This window comes from Microtus ochrogaster, unplaced genomic scaffold, assembly GCF_000317375.1.
Source record: "Microtus ochrogaster isolate Prairie Vole_2 unplaced genomic scaffold, MicOch1.0 UNK1, whole genome shotgun sequence".
In the NCBI taxonomy this organism is placed as follows: domain Eukaryota; kingdom Metazoa; phylum Chordata; class Mammalia; order Rodentia; family Cricetidae; genus Microtus; species Microtus ochrogaster.
The window spans coordinates 1,224,799-1,246,906 of record NW_004949099.1 but is presented as its reverse complement, the minus strand read 5'-3'; the positions used below and the strand labels follow the sequence as shown (position 1 = coordinate 1,246,906).

Genomic DNA, 22,108 nt, shown 5'->3' with positions numbered 1-22,108 from the left:
CTCATCAGGGCAGCTGAAGAACCATTCTGCTCTCAGCCCCACCCCCGGGGGAGAGCAGATTTTTAATTTTTAGGACTTCCTGGCTCTTGTTAACTGTTCAGTCAAATCAACATGCAACCGAGGCAAATTTAAAGAAAATTTTTATACCAAAACCATGGCGGGGAGGTGAGGCGGTCATGATCCTGTCACAGAAAGCAGAGGGAACAGAGGAAGATGAGGGGAAGAACAAGGGCAGAGGCTGAGCTGTATGAGAGGCCCAGCCAGGGCAGGCCAGCATGGACCTGCTGTTTCCAGTTCTATACTGGACACTTTACCTATGAAGTGCCCAGTGCAGGCCAGGCGTGACCGCCACTCACCCTCACTCTTCCTGCTCCTGTGGCTAGCAATGCATCTTCAACTTTCTCATCACTGTTGTCTAATAACCTGTTCACGAATTATTTTTCAAATGTGAAGTACTATGCATCAGAGTGTGATATCAGAGTGCTGTCTAATGATAAAACAGCTGGGAGCTGGCCTAGAGACATGTGGGTCTGGATAATTGCATGATCATTTCTTTTTTTAAAGTAACAGAAATAAAACATGAGACATGTTTACTAACAATGAAAGAAAACACTGGCTATATTAAGACAGCACCTTTTTAAAAATGCTACATGCCTATGTGTTTCAAACACTGGTAAACCCTTCAAAATGAAATACTATGGGTTGTGGCCTAGAGTTTGAGGCCCAGGTGCCATCCCAAGCCCTATCAAAAAGGAGCAAACACACAGCAAGGTTTTGGGTAATTTATTCACAGTTCCGGTGTAGTCATGGGATTGATTTAACAGGACATGAGGATGAAATAACCATCTGGCTCAGAAAACTAAACATTCATTGAAAAGAAAACAAAATCAAAACAGAGCAATGATTATTGTAACCCCCAGTCCACAGAAGTATAATTTCAACAGATATCAAAACTTTATTCATGGAAAAACACATTCACCCAGAGAACATTGAAAAGTTAACAAGACCATTACTACACTCACTCTGGAAACTGGTACAGAAAACAAGATAATGCGAGAATTTCCACGCCGTCCTCATCAGCCTTCTGTCCTGGTGTCTTTTACAGCACACCACTCAAGCTAGTTACACAACACAGCTCCAGTTGCTTAACCACAGACATCACTATTCAAAGCCAATGCCAGCTTCATTATTTGTCACCATCCTGGGTCTGAGGACGTGTTTCGATTCATCAAGCTACAGAGACACTGAAATACTTAACAATCTTTAAATACAGTGAGAAAGACCAACTTATATGTTAAAACTTCCAAACTTGAGACTAAACAGAATCATGTGAAATCCATCTCCAAGTTTAAAACACTGCTAGTATTCTTGAAGACACAACTCATTAAACATGTGGATGTCATGAACCAAAATGTCTTTACCATTCCCTTCCATTTCTTTGGCCTTCCTAAATTCAATGTGAATTATGAATTCTTTTTCAATAAACACTTTCCAATGAGATTGTGCTTTTAATATTTTTTTAGAAAAATCATACCAGTTATAGTATTTAATAAACAGGTAACCTTAGTTTCTTTTATTGCTATAGAATCCTCATTGTAAAAAAAAAAGACAAAAGACTGCCCCCCCCCCAAAAAAAAACTGAAAGTGTGTTTGTTAAAGTTCAGCTGGTTTCCTTCTCTAAAGAGTGACAAAAATGACTTTCAGAGGAATACTACAAGGGACCAAGAACAGGCTCCTTTCCTCCCTCCTCGGAACTACTCAGGTAAGGGCCCTGGATTCAAAGGGTGTTACCTCAGAAACCACCCAGGACACAGAATAACAGCCTCCTGCACAGTACCTGAAGCATCCCTCTGAGGAGCGGGGACACACAGTGGCTTATCTCAGCATATTATTAACTGCGGCTCTTTATCGTACCACAGACCCATGTATCGTGGACAGACCGGGACAGCTGCTTACGAAGATGCTCCAGAACGCGGAGCACTGTTTAAGTAAACAAACCCGTTCACAGCGTTTAACACCTCAGTTCAGCTCCATCTCTCCAGTCTTCCACCTGTGTCTTCACAAGAAACAGACCCACCAGGGACGTCAGAACTGCTCTGAAGGTATAGCTCTGCTGCCCAGCACACAGCTGCTCACAGCTGGGGCTCAGACACAGCTGCAAACAGCCACAAACTACAAGTGAGTACTGCACTTTCTGTAGCCCTTTCACTCCTATGGCATAGGTGATTTTTTTTTTTAAAGTTGACTTCAAAGTAACCATTAACTGAGTCCTCCACAGTCCTCCCTGCCTAGCAAGGGCTCCCAGGAAAGGATGTATGTGTGAACTTAAACTTTAAACACACTACAAGAAAGAACTTTTATAGAAAGCCTCCCTTTTGCAGGATATTCTGTTTTGAAAAATTAGATTTCCATGTCCTATATTATACTAATTTTAACTGGGCCAACGCATTCACTCAGAGGCTTGCCTCACCAAAATATCAGGGTGTTAAGAACTAACTTAATAAAAGAATTTAAAATCACTACATTAACCAGGGTAGAAAGCAAAATGGGATAGGGAAGAGAATAATATTTGTTTAGAAAATACTTCATTTGGGCTTTTTTTGGGGGGGGGGTTTGTTTGTTTGTTTGTTTTTTTGTTTTTTTCGAGACAGGGTTTCTCTGTGGTTTTGGAGCCTGTCCTGGAACTAGCTCTTGTAGACCAAGCTGGTCTCGAACTCACAGAGATCCACCTGCCTCTGCCTCCCGAGTGCTGGGATTAAAGGCGTGCGCCACCACCGCCCGGCTTCATTTGGGCTTTTGACTGGTTTTTAGGATTTATCCTGGTTTGGAGTGTGTATGGAAGGGAAACTGGTGAATGGGTTCTGAGTCAGAGCCAGACAGAAGAATTAAGTTCCAATATTCCATTACACAGAGGGTGATTAGTAAAACTGAGCTGTATAATTCAAAACAGCTCCAAGAGGACTCTGGATCAGTAACTGAGGTGATGGATGACCTAAGAATACTGTGGTGATCATTTCACAATGTCTTGGTGTACCAACATCACCCAGTACTCCAGAGCAACACATGAAAAAAGACAACAATGAAACACATACAACTATGAGTAGCCATGCTATTATGTCAAACACAAGAAATGACATGATACACATGCTAGACAAACATGAAATCTTGGAAATAATTAGAACAGATAAACATAACTAAAGCAGCTACATGGGGTAGAAACTGTGGCCCTGTCTTATGTTTTTAAAAAAATCAGGTTTCCAGTCTCTATCAATGGAAGTGAAATCTTCCAAAGTTACATAAACTCTGTCTTCAATCCACCTTCACAAGAAGCCTACACTTCTGGCATAGCATGAACTGCTTAACATCAAGTTCAAACACAAAGAGTGAGCTACCAACTCCACTACTACACTTCCACAATAACGGTGAAAGCTTTTGAAAGAAATGGACCTAACTGAATATAACCACCTTCCTACAGCCACATGATCTGACCCAAATAATTCTATGAAGAACTTATTCCACACATTTATAGGGTATCAAACTAATGTTCTACTTTAAATACTTTATCCCAATTGTCGACCTCCATTTCTGACACTATCAGCATGAAGGCATGTCAATATCACTTCTTCATACTGCATTCATTCCTAAACAGGAGTCAAGACAATACAAAGGAAAACATCTAGAAAGCAGCCCTAAATCATGTCACTCCACAGTGGAAAGTATGTGAAGTTCTAAGCCTCATCTACCACATACACTGAAGATCAAATGACCAGTGCAAATCTCACAAGTTATCAAGAAGAACCTCCAAACTGCCACAAGGGGATGCTTTCTGCAGCAAGGCAGGGAAGGGACTTGGGACAAAGCTGGAGAGAACTGAACATGCCAATACCAATCTGAGATGCTCGACAGCAACTCTGCTGTGATGTCAAAGGAGACAGGTGGCATTCAACAATATTTTTTTTAAATTAAGCTCTACAGTTTCAAGGCCATGCAAACGACTCTGAGGAGGTAAAGAAACAAGGAGTAGGATGCCCAGGTCCTATATTCAAACATCCAGCCACATTGTTGGGGTCTAAAGTAGTTCAGATCAGAGAGCTACACAACCCCACATGGTGTTTTATTCGAGCATGGAGGACACAATGTACCGCACACTGCCCCATGCTCCCTCTACCTAGAGATGACAGCCATGTTTAGACCAATTTAACTGAACTTAGGTTTTTTTAGGTGAACAGTTTGATTTACAAACAAAATATAGACAAGCTTCAAAATAAACCACAGCATCTTCAACTTATAAATCATGTAGCAAAGCCTTCAGCAGGTACTAGCACACACTGGCTTTTGACTTTGAGTATTCCAATGAAATGCATTGGTCTTTTATCAGTCTGACTGAATCAAGGCATGGGAAAACAAAAATCAGCTCAAAAACTCAACAAACCTCATGATTGAAGTGGAGGACCCAGAAATTCATTATCCAGTTCTTTATACAACACTACAGCTAAAATCTCTCTGACTTCAGGTTCAATTTAAATTCTATTAATCAAACGCCCCCATGTATTATTGAAAATGAGGCAATTGCACAAAATCATTAATTGAGAGGGATAATTATAACTGATATATAAATAAGAATTTACTAAAAAGGCTTTCAGGAGGCAACAGTTTAAATCAAAAATTTAAATTCAAAAGGTGTCTCATGTTGCTTAACTGTCATAAGTTTCAGATGCCTTTTATTCTACAGTTACAGATTTGGCAAGATTCCGTGGGAAATCAACCTGCAAAAAAGAGAATTATATTAAGAAATATAATCATATAATTTATCTTGTAAAATAACTGAAAAACAATAGAGGAAGGTGCTAATATATACCGGGAGAGCTACCTCAGTCCCTCTACGGAGGCAGACCTCACAGGGAACCCTGGAAACACCACAGAATATTCTGGTTCCCACAATAGCAAGAGGACTAAGAATGCTACAAGTCCTGCAGCCCTCACTGTGGGAGAGATCCAAACAACACAGACTTGTCCCACCCCAAAATGCCAATCACAGCCCCTGCCCAGTCAGTCTAAGGCCTGGAGTAAGCACCAAGGCTTCTTCAAATCCTATGGGTAAGAAGAAAGCAATGTAAACTACGGACTGGGCTGTGCGAAGACACAGGTGCAGCAGATGTTCAAGAGCTACTGTGAAAGTTGGGAAGGCTGGTGAGACACAACAAGCAAAGGTGCTTGCTGCCAAACCTGAATTCACTCCTTAGGACCCACAGAGTGGAAGGAGAGAACCAGTTCTTACCAGTTGTCCCCTGACCTCCACCCATGAACTGTGACATGTATATACACAAACTAAATAAATAAATATCTAAAAAACAAAAAAAGTTGGGACTAACTATATCAAGATGTACCCTAGAGTTCAAAAGCCACCCCGGAGTTCTACAGAGGCGGTCACTCACATCGTAGCCTCTCAGCACAGCCAGATGGAAAGCCAGCAGCTGCAAGGGGATCACACTGAGAATGCCCTGCAAGCAGTCTACCGAGTGGGGCACCTTGATTGTCCTTTTTGTGTTCTCAATGGTCTCGGTATCCTCCTTATCACAGATCACGACTGGGCGCCCCTGGGAAGAAAACCACATGCAGACACAATCACGAGAAGTACATGCTAGGCAACAAGTGAGCATGTGCTCCATACTGCAAGATACACAGACACGCTCTGACTGCTCATGTAGATGGGCACGAACAGCTTTTGTGGAACTCAGTAGATTTTTGTCAAAAATTTACACAAGAAAGAAACGCCAAGCTTAGTACTTGAATATAGGTTCGCCTTCCTTTGAAGTTCAAGTTTATTTCCAGTACACTGTGTTGAGTAAGAAATATCTCTGGAATTAAACATAAGCCACCTGATGGTGGGAGAATGTGAGGCACAGCATTCATGATGTTAATGTAAACTCTACACATTAGAGTTTCTTTTGAAGGAAATACTTCATCATGTTAAAGTGAAAAGAAAACATTGTGTTAACTGACAGAAGAAAGAATCCGGAGACTAAGGCCTAGTTCTGGTTTAGATCTTATATTATGAGAGCTGATAATGAGAGAGAGGATGGTCAGGAACCATCAAAAGCTAAGCCTCTGGCTCCCTATACATAAACAGCACAGCAAAGAAGTTGGCAAGCAAGCATGGTTTGCGGTCATCTCCCAGGCCTGGTTTGGCACAGTTAGCATAAATTCACCTATGCTTTGGTAACCCCGCTCACAGAGCTCCAGGCTATTATCAAAGCGCTTGACCTACCTGCCGTGCAACCACTTGTTGAAATGCGTTCTGACACTTGGCATAAGTGTGGTCTCGCATGATGATCATGATGACAGGCATCAACTTGTCCACCAAGGCCAGAGGGCCATGCTTTAGCTCACCAGCAAGGATGCCTTCAGAGTGCATGTAAGTAATCTCCTTGATTTTCTAGAATTAAAGAACCAGGTGAGTCTTTAGTTCATTTTTCAAAATTCTATTTTTAAGAAAATATTACACAAAGCATCTGAGATGGTTAGGTCTACTAGGAAGTATTAAAGACTACTACTGATCTGTCCCTAGAGCTAAGAACAGATCATCACTTCCAAAACACCAACAACCACAGTGCTGAAGTTCTACAAAGAGTATTCTTAAGGATTCAGACTATCAACATCAGTCATGCTGTGCCTTATAATTCACTTCAACTTCTTATCTAGTGAACCTTAAGTCAATTGTTCATATTTTAATTGCATGTATATCCAACTTAAAATGCTAACCCCTAGTTCCCATGTAAACACTTTTCTTGGCTTTCACTTTTTTTTTTGTTTTTTTTTTTTTGTTTTTGTTTTTTGGTTTTTCGAGACAGGGTTTCTCTGTGGCTTTGGAGCCTGTCCTGGAACTAGCTCTGTAGACCAGGCTGGTCTCGAACTCACAGAGATCCGCCTGCCTCTGCCTCCCGAGTGCTGGGATTAAAGGCGTGCGCCACCACCGCCCGGCTGGCTTTCACTTTTGAATTAAGTTTTACGGCATCTTCTTAAGGCAAACAAACCACAATATACAAACAGAGGCATTTTAAACATTTTGCCCATTTCAATTCATTTGTTTTACAAGTATGTGGGGAGTCAGCAAGATAAGGATGCTTGCCACCAAGCCTGACAACCTGAGTTTGATGTCCAGGATTCAAATGGTTGGAAGAAAACTGACTCCAGCTTGAGCTGTCCCGATTCCCACACATGCACTGAAGCATGCCACCTCCCACCCATGCATGTGCTCACACACACAAGTGCACACACATACACACACACACACACACACACACACACAAAACGAAATGAATGACAAGGCACAGTGATATTTTGAATGCCTGGCTCTCTGTGGGTTAAATCCCTAGTACTGCAGAATAAACAAAAGTACACGTTCCCACCGGGTGGTGGTGGCACACACCTTTAATCCCAGCACTTGGGAGGCAGAGTCAGGTGGATCTCTGTGAGTTTAAGACCAGCCTGGTCTACAAAACGAGTTCCAGGACAGCTAGGACTGTTACACAGAGAAGCCTTGTCCTGAAAAACCAAAAGTGTTATGTGCCCTGTCCCTAAGTCTTTAGTAGTAAAATCAACTTAAGTGAGAAAACGCACCAGGGCTCCTTCCAGACACGTAGCGTAATGGTAGCCTCGTCCCATTATCAGGACTGACTTCTGGTGGTACAGTTCTGTTGCCAGCTTCTGAATTTCATCATCCATGCTCAGCACTTCCTTAATCAAGTCTGTTAAGATAAAGATTAGCCCAGCCTATGAAAAAGGAGCAATACATAGATAAAGTAACAATGCTATACTGGAAGCAAACAGCAAAGACCAGGACTTCCTCTCTTCTGTGGCATCAGCATGAAATTCTCTTAACATGGAGGCAAAAACAGAAAGACCTTCTAACTATGCAACTACAAACCACAGCACCAGGAGAAGATGAGAACTTCATTCATTGTTCAGTCCCTTCCACATCAAACATATAGAAAATAAAATAAAGAGCCTTAGTTTAGACTTCCAGATAGGGTGGTGGGCCAAAAGCTGCCTCCTGTGATAGTCAGGGAGAAAAGTTAGAATTAAAAAAAAAAAAAGACTCAAAGGGTCAAAGATGTAGTTCAACTGGTAGAGTTAGACTGTGCTTGCCTACGATGAACACAGGGTCAAGCCCCATAACTGCATACAACTGGGCATAGCGGATAATACCTGTAGAAGCAGGAGAATCAAGAGTTCAAGGTCATTCTCCCCTACATACTAAGTTAAACTCCACCTGGGATACAAGAGACCTGGTCTCAAAAAAAGATTAAAAAAGCCACCAGACAAAAGTAACCAAGCTCTAGACCTATGGTTCCCTTACTGGGAGAAGGGAAACAGAAGTTTCATCCAAAAGGTAAGCCACACAGCCTGAAAAAGAGATGAGAAGTCCCACCCACAGGACAAACGACAGCCCTCAAAGCCTCAAGTCAGGTACTGGTCTGCAGACAGTGCATCCTCCAGCAATGGGGTTCTTTCTGTCATTTTATGACTCTGTGGTCAGACACGAGCTTAGAAAGAAACCTACTTCTTAAAACTAAGCTAATCAGAGCTGGATAAATAGCTTATTGGCTAAGAACACCGACTGCTCTTCCAGAGGACCCAGGTTCAAATCCAAGCACCCACACTGCTGCTCACAACTATCTATAACTCCAGTTCCAGGGGATCCGATGTTCTCTTCTGGCCTCTACAGGCCTGCATGCATGTGGTACACAGATATACACTGCAGGCAAAATACCTATACACATAATAAAATAATTAAATTTAAAAACTGCACTATTCTAGGCCCAAGACAGTCTCAAGTCAGAAGCTAAAGCTCAACCTGCACACACCAGTGGGAGACAGCTGGAGAGGGAAGAAAGGGACAGACTCTGACATGGCAAAAAAGTCCAGGCAGCAGGAGGCTCAGTCCAGGAAGGTAGCACTGCTCTAGGTACCTAGAAATAACTCTGGAGCAGACAGGCCTGGGCCAGCTCTCTGCTGGTCACTGCTGTGAAGGCAGGAACGCTGAAGCTCTACAACAGCGGTTCTCAACCTGGGGTCAAAGGACCCTTTCACAGCAGAAAACACAGATATTTGTTTTGTGATTCGTAACAGCAGAAAAATTACAGTTAAGAAATAGAAACAAAAATAATCTTAGGGTTGGGGTCACCACAACACGAGGAACTGTATTACGGGGTCACAGTATTAGGAGGGTTGAGAACTACTGCTCAAGCAGAACATAAAAAGTACCAAAGATTCCAACTATTCAGAGCCATCCTAAGCAGAAAGGGTAATGCAGGAGGCTTCCCAACGCCCAACTGTACTCTGCTTAGTCCTAGGACACTGCGTAGATGAAGACTATGCGACAGAGTGAGAGTGACTGACAGAAACTCAATATGCAGACCAACAGAAGAGAGGACCAGGGACAGACCACAGGGTAGCAGCCACCGTTTCTGACAAAAATGTTGAGAAAAGTCACCTCTGAAGAAAAATTATGTCTTCAATATACAAACATGGGTACTGACATAAAAAAAGTTAGATTCATTATTTTTCACCCTGAAGAAAAACCAAAACTTAAAATTCCTGGAGAAAAACATATTGTGAAAATACTTCAAGACACTAGCACAGGCAAAGACAAGGACTCCCACCAAGACAGGAAATGATCACAAGAATTGACAAGTAGGACTTCATGGAATTCAAGTTTCCGCAGTTTTGCGCAGTGCAGTATGGCAGCCAACCAAGTGTAACCGGAGTGCGATTATTGCTAACTAAGAAGCTTCTGCACAGCAAAGGGAATGATTAACAAGGTGAAGAGCCAGTCTCTAAGATGGAATCTTTGCCAACTGTGCTTCAATAGATTAATATTTATAGTCTATAAAACAATCCAGGGCTGGGGATGTGGTTCTGGTGGTAGAGATGCTTGCCTAACATGTAACAAGCCCTGGGCTCATCCCCAGCATCACATGAACCAGGCAGGACACCACACCTGTCATTTCATCACTTGAAGAAGGAGAATTAGAAGCTCAAGGTCATCCTCAGCTAAATGGTTACTGTTTGAGGCCAATCTCAGCTATGTGAGACCCTGCCTCAAAAACAAAACACCAAAAAAGAAAGAAACCTATTATTTTCGATGCTAAGAAAAATTATATTTTAAAACACCTCTAAAATATGAGTGTCTTCATACCTGGCAGCCGCTTTAATCCAAGCATGATCTCTTTACGCCTCTCTTGCATGGAGATCCTGTCATCACACATCATGAGGGCAAACATCACAAGGGACACAAACTGGCTGGTGTAAGCCTAAAACACCAAAGAAAACAAAAATTAATTTTTGTTTCCAGAACCTGGAAATTTTAACAAAAAGATGAAAATTAAATCCCAATTCTTCATAGTATACACTGTTCATCTTTTAAAAGCAACACTGTTGCTGCTGGCCTGGCTTAGCATCTACCTCCATTTTTAATCACAAAGCACTTAGGTATCTCAGACCTACATAAAATACTAGTGCTTAGGAACCTCCTCACACCCCTCAGAAGGAAGGGAAAAAGAGATTGATAATCTGAATGTGCCTAACCACAGTGAGGAGAAAGGACAGAGCTCCTGGCACTAAGAGATCTGTGGATAGCTATAAAATGCCCCACCCCTGCTCCTTAATTTTTGCCTACTGGCATTTCCTCGTTTTCACTTTTTTTTTCTTTTCCTTTTAAAGATAGGGTCATACTCCATACCCTGGGTTAGTTTCAAAGTAATTCTCCTGCCCCAGTCTCCCAAAGTGCACAAAGTACAGGTGTGAGCTACCACCTTAGCTCATTCTCACTTTGCGCTTGAGTTATAGGAAGAGGGCATCCTGGGGTGAGATTTACCTACGTGTGTGCATGTGGAGGCCTAAGGCCAACCATAGGGATTCCTCAGGAGCTGCCCCCTGTGCATTTTTCACTGAGACAGTCTCTCACTGGGACCTAGGGCTCACTGATTATGCTGCACTGGTAATCAAGCCCTAGCAATCCACCCATCTCCATTTCCCCTTGATAAACGCAAACTACCAGGCACAGCTGCTTACTAGGTGCTTACTAGGTCCAGACAGAGGTATCCCCACACAGGTCCTCATTCTTACTTTTTTAACAAACAAAAGCAACTAAAAGTTAAAGGAAAATCTAAATATATGTAAGTAAGTAAAAATTAAGCATCTGCAAACCTATGATAACATATTGGTATTTATAACTTACATTTACTTGTGAGTTGTGTGTAGGTCAGAGGACAACCTCTAGAAGTCAGTTCTCTCCTTCTATGGGGTCCACAGGGTAAAACTGAAGTTGTCAGGCTTAGCAGCAAGCAACTTCATTCACTTAGCTACCTTGCTGGCCCTAATTTTTCTTTATTTATTATGTATAAGAAATATATTTTCAATAAAAGAAAGTTATTAAGCACACATAGTGGCACCCACCCATAATCCCAAAACTTGGAAGGCAGAACCCAAGGAATAAAAAAACCAAGACCCTCCTTAGCGACAGAACAAACTTGAGGCCAGCCTGAGATACATGAACTCCTATCTCAAAAACATTCAATTAAAAAATAAGCATAGGCCGGGTGGTGGTGGCGCACACCTTTATTCCCAGCACTCGGGAGGCAGAGGCAGGCGGATCTTTGTGAGTTCGAGGCCAGCCTGGTCTACAAGAGCTAGTTCCAGGACAGGCTCCAAAGCCACAGAGAAACCCTGTCTCGAAAAGCCAAAAAAAAAAAAAAAAAAGTCAGAGTCAAAACTATCTTTTAGACAAATGACTACCATCTTAACCTTTTCCAAATGTTTATTTATTTGGAGCTGGTGGCTCATGTGCTTGTCCTGACGGGATGAAAAGTCAGGACAACCTATGGGAGTCAGTTCTTTCCTTTCACCACGTGGGAGTCGTCTCCCTTTGTTGCCAAGCTGATCTCAAACCTAAGGGCTCGAGTAATCCCCATCAGGTGCACACCACCACAAGAACCTGTCATTCATAGCTTCAGTCCAAAGAAACTAAGATTTCTTTTCATGTGTGTTAGCTAATAATATTCACTCTTTTGACAAATTTATTGTTCGTTGTCTGTTTTTCTTTTTCTCTTACTTTTGTGGTTGTTTTCTTTTGAGACAGGGTTCCTTTGTGTGGCCCCAGCACTCTGTGTAGACCAGGTAAGCCTTAAATTCAGAGATCCACCTGCCTCCACCTCCATGCTGATTAAAGGCCTGTGCCATATGCCTGGAGGACTCACTATTATTTCAAAGAAAGCTTTTGTGCTTTAGGCCTTGGAGACTTTCACTTAATTTTCATTGCTAAATTGTTAGGTATATTGTGCTGTGCATAGGTCTTTATTCAGGAAGTGTATTACGGTTTTACACCCAGTTTCTAGCATTCTTCCCTGAGTCAATTCCTAAGTGATTATGCTCCTGTCATGCTGAGGAGACACCTCAGCCAAACTATTATGTGAGACCCTGTCACTTCTGCTGGACACCTTTGGCCTCCACAGCCACCTGTCCCCATTTCATCCCCCCAGCAGACTGGAACCACATACACGCTGAAGTATGAATGGAGCCTATGTTCTGAGTTCTAAGTGTCAGCTTCCCCTTGTCACTATGGATGTGTCTTTCAATGAAGAGAAAATCACTAACAGGATCTTGGTCCCCTAAGGATATGAAGCTGTTCCAAATCCAACTTGATCTAGCAACAAGCACTCAGTCTAGCCGCTCCAGTCCACCACTAATGTCACGCTACCAATGAGTGTGTCCCAGCCACCATAGTTTTCATTTCATCTGCGCATACCAAAAAACTCAATATGATAAAAATAAGCTACACCTCACATTTACAATCTACTAAGGTCTGAAAAAAAATTACCCAGAAAATGTTGACTGAACTTTCCAACTTGATTTTCTTTTTATTAAGTTCAAAACAAAATTACTTAGGCACATTAAAACAAAACAAACAAAAAAAAACCCCAAAAAACCCTAAGTTAGCAGTGTGGTAAAATTTTAAACACCTGCAATAACAAGAACTACAAATTCTGCACACTGGCACCATCAATTCCGAAAGAAACACCAAATTATCATTGGTCTGATACTATGTGAAAGTCAGTAACAGTATTTTAAACCAACTATCTTCTCAGGTAGAGTTGGAAACTTGTACACAGGCTCATCACTGAGCAGTGATGGGGAGCAACTTCTGTGACTACTTAAAACATACAAACTCACTTCCCATTCAGAAACTGCTGTAATGAAATAACCCAGAACCTATCTTATAGAACACCAAGCCAAGAATATCTAAGAGAGCTGAAAACAAAATTACTTTAGAGTCCAGGAAGAATGAAGCTGTATTACATTAATAAATAATTAAATAATAAATAAGCTGCCATAACTATTAAACTTAGAGGGAGTCAGTTCTCTCCTTCCCCTATACAGGTTCTAGGGATAAAACTCAAATCGTCAGGCTTGGTTGATGTTGGTGGTGGACACCTTTACCTGCTAAGCCATCTTGTCAATACTCACTATTACTAAAGCTGACACTTTTAAAAGACATTGCATACTTTAAAAGACACTTGCTTTCTTATCCAAGATGTAAGCACTAGGGAACGGGGTGAAAGGGTACATGGGGCATCTCTACTGGGGCTACTACTAGGGTACCTGTACATGTGCTAAAAGCTTGGTCCTCAGGGTGGTCCTCCTGAAAGATTACAGACCTCCTCCTTTTGGTAGGAGCTGACGTCTAGTAATGGATCCTTTGGTTATCTAAGAAAAAATCCTTGAAGGAGTTTGTGGGCCCTCTGACTCTCAGATTATCTCTGCTTCCTGGCTCACTCCCTACTGCATGACTGACTGCCTAACCAGAGCTACAAAACAACGATGCTGCCTAATTTCAGCCTGGGCTTCCAGAGCTATGAACAAAAGAAACCTTTTTCTTTTCATGTTAGTTGCCTTAGCTATTGTTATGATAATGTGAGGCTGACTGATAACACAACTTTGTAACTCCTATAAATCTAAATATTTCAAATTTTAAGAAATTAAAAGGATTTGCTCTTAGAGAAAAACTGCTGATACTAACAACAACGTGAACAAGCTTCAAAGGCTTCATGCTAAGTGAAAGCCAATTATAGAAGACACGTCTCATAAAACTCCTATTCATGAGAACTATCTGGAAAATGACACAATATTTAGTAAGAGAAAGCAGTAGATTTGAGCGTGAAGCCAGAGGTTAGGAGTGGGCACGGACTGGCAAGAGCACAAAGGAATAACTGCTGTTCTGTGAACACACAGCCGCACAACCAAGGAAGTTTACCACATGGCAGTGCAAGCTGCACCTTCCTAAAACTGCAGAAAAGACTCATGGTGGAATCCAGGCGGTGGGTAAATGGGTGTTAAGTCATTATAACTGCTACATGCATGAAAACCTTCATAATAAAACGATGGAGAAATTCAAGCTCTCATAAACTAAAGGATCAAGAATACTTTGTAGCCCGGGCGGTGGTGGCGCATGCCTTTAATCCCAGCACTTGGGAGGCAGAGGCAGGCGGATCTTTGTGAGTTCGAGACCAGCCTGGTCTACAGAGCTAGTTCCAGGACAGGCTCCAAAGCCACAGAGAAACCCTGTCTCGAAAAAAGCAAAAAAAAAACAAAAAATACTTTGTAAAGTATATCCCCTACAACTCAATCATCTGTCTCTCCGCACATGCTGAAGTGCGGTGGTTCATGTGCTGTGACAGGAGCCTGTGTGCCCATCCCTGACCAGAGCTGTCTGGACTCTGCTACAAAGAGCTTGTTATTCACTCCCCACAGGATGGTGCTTAGGGCACCATATGGAGAAAATTCACATTTCAACTATGTGGAAATTATAGTAATGTCAAGACTCTCAAAACAAAAACAAAATATCCAGAGTTTTTAACTAAGAATCACAAATTTTTCACAAAAGTTTTCCATGAGATTTAAGGATTAAAGCCTAAACCACTGAAACATATCAATCAACAAAAAATATTAAACTTAAGCAGAAAAACAGGTAAGCTGAAATTTCAAAAATCCTAAGTAACATCTTGTATTTTATATACTTATACAACTTACAAAAAGTTGTATATCTCAACTACAGATAGCAGTTTTACACACCTTTAAAACCAAGGTATTTTTAAACTCCTACAGATATAATATTTAAAAAGAAATGAATACTATCCTGTCATTTCTGCTTTTGAAGCTTTATGTATATATCTTACTGCTCTGACTGTGTGGGGAAGGGAGATATTGCACTGTGAATGTGCATCCACGTATCCATGCGCGAACAATGGTGAGCAGGCAGCAGGTACCCTGTTCTACCACTCTGACTTAATCAAACACAGCTGGTCACTGAACCTGGAGCTGCCTCCTGTCTCCACACACCCAAAGGTCATAGGCAGACATAATCAGGCTTTTTACATGGGTGCTGAGGATTTTAACTCAGGACTTAAGCTTGTACAAGACAGGATTTCTCTGTATAGCTTTGGAACCTGTCCTGGCACTTACTCTGTAGACCAGGCTGGTCTCGAACTCACAGAGATCCGCCTGCCTCTGCCTCCCGAGTGCTGGGTTTAAAGGCATGCGCCACCACCGCCTGGCTCACACCAACCATTCTTAAACGACGAACATCTACCCAGCACCCAATTAGCTTTACTTTTAATTGTCAGTTTTACAAAGTATATTCCTTGTTACGGTTTTTCAAAAGTAGTGTCATATTCTGACATACTTAAGGAAACCAGGAATACATAAATAAAAAATAAAATAAAAACATCAGTAATTGTTTGGATTAAACTCTCCATTTCTAATTTACTGCTTTTCTAATCCCAACCACACCAGTAACAGGGTGGTGCATGACTGCTTGGAGTTATTGTACTTGGAGAATAGAGACTGTGCATGACGAACAGGAAAAGCTGGCAGAGATCTTTTCAAAGCAGACCTGGTAACTGTCCTCTGTAAACTCTAAGACTACACCAGGGAAAAGAACACATCAACTGGCCCACAGACCAGCACCCCTCAACAACAGGATGCTTAAGTAACTGCCGTAGAAGAAACCAAGGATTTACCTTTGTACTGGCCACACCAACCTCAGGACCAGCATTGATATGAACCCCACAATCTGTCTCCCTTGATATAGAACTGCCGACTGTATTTGTGATCCCCACAGTTAGGGCTCCTCTCTCCTTACAGTACCGAAGAGCCATCAGGGTATCAGCTGTCTCACCTGTGTAAAATGGACAAAAGTAACACAGCAGTTTCAGAGTATGCCGCTTCTTACATGAAAAGCTGGCCACACTTTCAACTTATTTGTTTTAAATAAAGTATGAGGCAAGCTCTTATTAAACTTAGAAGATATAGCTAGGCACGGTGCCATGCACCTTTACTCCCAGCACTTGGCTTGAAGAGACAGTCAAATCACTGAGTTGGAGGCCATCCTGGCCTACCTAGTGAGTTCAGGTCAACAAAGGCTACATAGTGAGACGCTGTCTCAAATAACAACAAAAACCATATATTTACAAGACATAGGCTTTCTAGGATCTCTTTTGTTTCTCATCTGAAAATTAAGCTCTTTTAGCTGTATGTATAAATGGTGTTCGTTTTTACTGAATCATAAAGAATGTATTAGTATGACTGAAGTCAATCTGTACTTACCAGGTCATTGAAATACCAGTTTAAGCATTAATTCTTAAAAGATTTGATAGAATTATTAGGAAAATTGACTTACAGTGACTTTTTTTCCTCTTAAAGTCTAAAATGAACATACCTGATTGACTAATGAAAAAGCAAACATCATCTCGAAAGACTGGAGTGTTTCTATCCAAGAAGTCACTAGCAAGCTCCACCATCACCGGCAACTCTGTCAGCTCCTCTAGAACCTGACGGGTCTAGAGAGAAAAGAGAACACAATTTACCTTCAGACATCCTTATTCATTGAACTTCTTTGGTCTTAATGTACAGTTTCTACTTTTGTGTTTATAAAAATAGCATACAGACTAGAGATATAGTTCAGTGATGAGAACTTGCCTAGCATGCATAAGGCCAACCAACCCCATCACTGCTTCCAACCCCAGCGCTGCCAAAAGAAGAACAAGGCATAAATATGGAAAGCATTAAGTAATACAAATTAAAGAATAAAAAAATTAAAGGTATTCAACATCCCACTATGCAAGAGATAAGCATTGCTAACACTTTAATACAAGTGTTTTAAAAAATTCTATTTTTCAAGACTAGACTCGTCTGGAACTCACTATACAGTTGAAGCTGGCCTCAAATTTGCAGTAAGGTTCCTATCTCAGCCTTCTGAGTGCTGGGATTACAAGGTGTGAGTCATAATTCTAAGCTCCATGCAAACATTCTTATAAGCGGATATATCCACACAAAGGAACATTTGGAGGAAAAAAAGCACTGTTTTTGAATGAACTTGAGTTGAATCTCTAACTCTCCAATTCCTGATATTTAAAATTAAAATGTCAATGATAGGGGGCTGGAGAGATGGCTCAGTGGTTAAGAGCATTGCCTGCTCTTCCAAAGGTCCTGAGTTCAATTCCCAGCAACCACATGATGGCTCACAACCATCTGTAAAGAGGTCTGGCGCCCTCTTCTGGCCTTCAGGCATACACACAGAATATTGTATACATAATAAATAAATAAATAAATAAATAAATAAATAAATAAATAAATAAATAAATAAATATTTAAAAAAACAAAAAAAAACAAACAAAAATAAAAATAAAATGTCAATGATACACATATTCCTTCTACTCCAAATGTTAGAAAGTTAGAAACAACAGAACACACACTTGTAAGCACCAAAATCTCTTAAGTCTTGTAGATGCACAGACACATGGCGGTGCTTTAACGCTGACAACAGACATTCTCGCCCACTAGCCCGTCACCTGTTTCTTCAGGCCAGCCCCGCTCTGCCTGTCTCTAGTCTCATCTCCATGTGTTCCTCCTTTATAGCAATAAAAGCCACAAAGGCTGCTGCAGGAGAGCTGCTTGCAGAGGACCTGAGTTTCTTCGCCAGCACCCAGGTCTAGTGGCTCACAACCATTTACGCCTCCAGTTCCAAAGAGGCCTACACCCTCTTCTGACGTCATCCAGACCTATACTTGTGTCACATATGCATGCTCAGAGAGAGAGAGAGAGAGAGAGAGAGAGAGAGAGAGAGAGAGAGAGAGAGAAACTAAAAGACCCCTGCAAAGTTGTCCATACTCCACAGCTCTGGAACTTTTGCTTGCCCACAAACTGAAAGAGAATTGTTTTGTTGTGCTTGGTTCCACAGTTATTTTAGTTTGGGAGTTTTTTACAACATTGCAGCAACATGATAATAAAAATATTAGAGAAATATGAACGCCAAATATGTGAAAATTAAGTGCTCCTACTTTTAATTACTTTTATGATGGTGTGATTTATAATTATTCATAAATCAGATACTGACACTAACAAGCTAAATGTTTTTCTTCAAATAAATGTAAATAAAAAATTTCCCCTTAGATTACAAATGTATTAGATTGGAATTTTATCTTCAAACAAACAAACAAACCTAACAACCTACCAGATATTAAAAATGAACATAACTCATCAGGCAGTGGTGGCCCACACCTTTATTCCCAGCACTCAGGAGGCAGAGTTTGAGGCCAGCCTGGTCTAAAGACCAGGATAGTCAGGCCTACATAGAGAAACCCTGTCTCAAAAAACAAAAATTAGCTCCCACAGAGTAAGAGGTAAATATTTATGTTGCAGCAAATAAAAAATTATTATCATGAACTTTGGAAACCAATCTTATTAAAGCAAAAACTGAGTGTAAGAGACTTGTGTATGCCAGTGTGTAATCTACATTTATGAAGAAACTACAGCTGAATCTAACTTAAGTGGCCATCATGTCCCAGTTTCTTTACTGACAACCAATGTAAGTCCCCAACACAGGACTTTCCATTTCTAAACACTAATTTAGCAAAGTCTGGGCTGGTGAGATAGGTTAGTAGTTAAGAACATTAGCTGCTCTTGCAGAGGATTCTGGTCCAGTTCCCAGCAGCCACATAGTGATTCACAGACATCAGTAATTCCAGGATTCAATGCCCTCTTCTGATCTGCAAGGGCACCAGGCACACCATTGGTGCACAGACATTCTTGCAAGCAAAACACTCACACACATAAAATAAAACAAATAAATCTAAAATAAACTAAGTCTGGCCGGGCGGTGGTGGCGCACACCTTTAATCCCAGCACTTGGGAGGCAAAGGCAGGCGCATCTCTGAGTTTGAGGCCAGCCTGGTCTAGAAGAGCTAGTTCCAGGACAGGAACCAAAAGCTGCGGAGAAACCCTGTCTCGAAAATAAAATATAAATAAATAAACTAATTCTGTTAAAAAGCAGAATTCCTTTCTTTGCAGAAAAGTACCTGTGAAGTAAAGCCTGCTGAGGCTCACAAAAGCCACTGGCCATCTGTCTGAGTCTAGTGGGCAATTCTAAGCAAAATAAACAAACCCCAAAAGCTATATTAAGAGGCTGAGGAAGAAGGATCTTAGATCTGGTATAGTAGAAGGCTGCTACTCCCAAAGTATATTATTTAAATCACTGCTTGGCCAATTACTTAAGTGTATTGTTAGCTAGTTTTTACATTTAGAATTAACCCATTTTTATTAGTTTATATTCTCAAAAAAACAAAAAACAACACCTAATGACTACAAGAAGGCATGCTCTGTGGGCTACTTAGGTCAGTGCAAAGCCCCTTCCCACTCTAGTTATGATGTCAATCAAAGGCAGCCTATATGTATATGTAGCTTTCTTTCTATAGCACATCTTCCATTAACACAGCAATTAGAACATCCTCTATCCCTTTCCTGAAATGTCATGTAAAAAAATGACACAATAACATGTTTTAATAAGATAGTTTTACAAGGCTAAAGCAAGATAGCTCAATAGGTAAAGGACTTGTCACACAAGTCTGGAGAGCGAACTGAACCCTCAAAATTCTCATAAAGGTGGAAGGAGAGAACCTACTCCAGTTGTCCCCTGCCCTTCACATGCATGCCTCCCTATACATATCATGTACACATACAATAATAACTTTTAACGTTTTAAATACAGTTTTACATGGTATGTTACTAGAAATACTACTGAGCAGCAGATACCCTGATTCCAATACACTGTAACTAAAGTGTAAAGAGGCACTTACTGCCACACCAGCATGGTAACTTGTGCCACAAGCAATTAGAATCAACCGCCGACACCGCTGGATCTCTTTAATGTGATCTTTCAAACCACCCAAATTCACTGAAATAGAAATTTGTGTATATAATTACTTAGGAGAAAACCATATAAACAGAAAATTCTTTTCATAAATATCCACTGTCAATTTGAAAAACCAATACTACTGTTTTAAGCAATTCATATTTCCCAGAAGACTATTTTGTTGTAGCTACGTAAATTAACAGTTCACAGCTTAGATGGTCCCTCCCCTCACTCAGCAGGCACTGACTCACTTTAAGTCACTTTTCATTCCTCTCTGTACATTAAATTACCGCAAAGGAAAAGCTACAGGGACAGGACCAGCAGATCAGCTGACACTGGATTTGGACAACAGGGCATAAGGAAGTTTCCAGAATGTTAGAACTCTTCTATGTCTTGAGCCTGTTGAGGCCATGATTATGACTGTTATAAAGTTCTGTCAAAATTCAGAATCTTATTAGAAAGCTGAGGCAATAGAGCCATATGACACTAGTAATTCAAGACCAACCTGGGCAACATAACAAGACCCTGTCTCAGAAAAAAAAAATAATGAAGCAGAATGTTCCATTTAGAATGACGAATTTGGTGCTAGAGAGATGGCTCCGTGGTCAAGAGGACTTCCTGCTCTTTCATTGGACACAGGTTTAGTTCCCAGCACCCACATGGCAGCTACAACTGTCTGTAACTCCAGGTCCAGGAGATCTAACATCTTCTAGCACCAGGTACACATATGCACATGATGCACATACATGCAATAGGCAAAACATGCATACACATAAAATAAAAAATCTTTTAAAAATAGTTATTTTTTAAAATTTTATTTGTGTTTTATATATATGAGTGTTCTGTACGCATACCTTCATGCCAGAAGAGGGCATCAGATCCTATTATAGAGGGTTAGGGTTAGGGCTGGGGTTAGGGTTATCACCATCTATAAACACCATGCGGTTGCTGGGAACTGAACTCAGAACCTCTGGAAGAAAGCAGTCAGTGCTCTTAACCTCTGAGTCATCTGTCCAACCCATAAAAAAAAGTTACTTTTTAAAAATGATGAATTTGGGTAGGTGAGATGACTTAGCAGGTAAAGGCATTTGCTGCTGAGCCTGATGAGCTGAATTCTACTCCCAGAATCCATATGATAGGAGAGAGCCAACTCCTACAAGTTGTCCTCTGACCTCTACCTGCATGCCATGACACATTGCCTACACACATATAAAACAAATCAAAGGAAGAAAATACATGATAAGATATACTAAAATCCATAAAGTGCTTGCCACACAAGCCTGAGTTTGATCCCCAGAACCCATGTAAAAATCTAGGCATGATGGGATGTGCTTACATTCTCAGCTCTGGAGAGAGACAGAATGATCCCTGGGGCTCAATGCCAAGCCTAATCCTAATGCCAAATCTCAGTGAGAGACCCTATCTCAATAAACAAAATAAAACAGCAACAACAAAACAAAACAAAGTGGAGTAAGTCTAAGAAACATCTCCCAAGGTTGGCCTCTGGCATCCATAAAAGCACATGCATGTACACTTGTACACACATACACAAACCACACACACCTAAACCCATCAACATGGGCTGTATGTACAATCACCATGCAGAATGATTGTGTTCATTACATCTAACTATACTTCAATAAAGCTACCTAGAAAATTACCTTCATTATGTTTATTTCTATGAACTCCAAACTATGGTGATATATTTTTCTAAAAATACTTAATGTCTTCATGAGACTGAAGTACTCCCAGGTCCTACAGCCAAATTAATAATATGCATAGAGACCATTAAGACTATGTACTAAGCCGGGCAATGGTGGCGCACGCCTTTAATCCCAGCACTCGGGAGGCAGAGGCAGG

General features: G+C 41.0%; 1 protein-coding gene across 1 annotated transcript in view; it reads right to left on the bottom strand.

The window, feature by feature from the left end:
- Positions 1-768: 768 nt before the first annotated feature.
- Gfpt1 (glutamine--fructose-6-phosphate transaminase 1) overlaps positions 769-22,108 on the bottom strand; it is a 56,321-nt gene continuing 34,981 nt past the window's right edge. Inside the window, exons 12-19 of the mRNA XM_005364812.1 lie at positions 20,193-20,290; positions 16,778-16,898; positions 16,080-16,237; positions 10,202-10,316; positions 7,621-7,748; positions 6,269-6,436; positions 5,436-5,597; positions 769-4,766 (exon numbers count right to left, since the gene is read on the bottom strand). Coding sequence (XP_005364869.1) covers positions 4,722-4,766; positions 5,436-5,597; positions 6,269-6,436; positions 7,621-7,748; positions 10,202-10,316; positions 16,080-16,237; positions 16,778-16,898; positions 20,193-20,290 — 995 coding nt within the window. The 3' untranslated portion in view covers positions 769-4,721. The remainder of the gene's footprint in view (positions 4,767-5,435; positions 5,598-6,268; positions 6,437-7,620; positions 7,749-10,201; positions 10,317-16,079; positions 16,238-16,777; positions 16,899-20,192; positions 20,291-22,108) is intronic.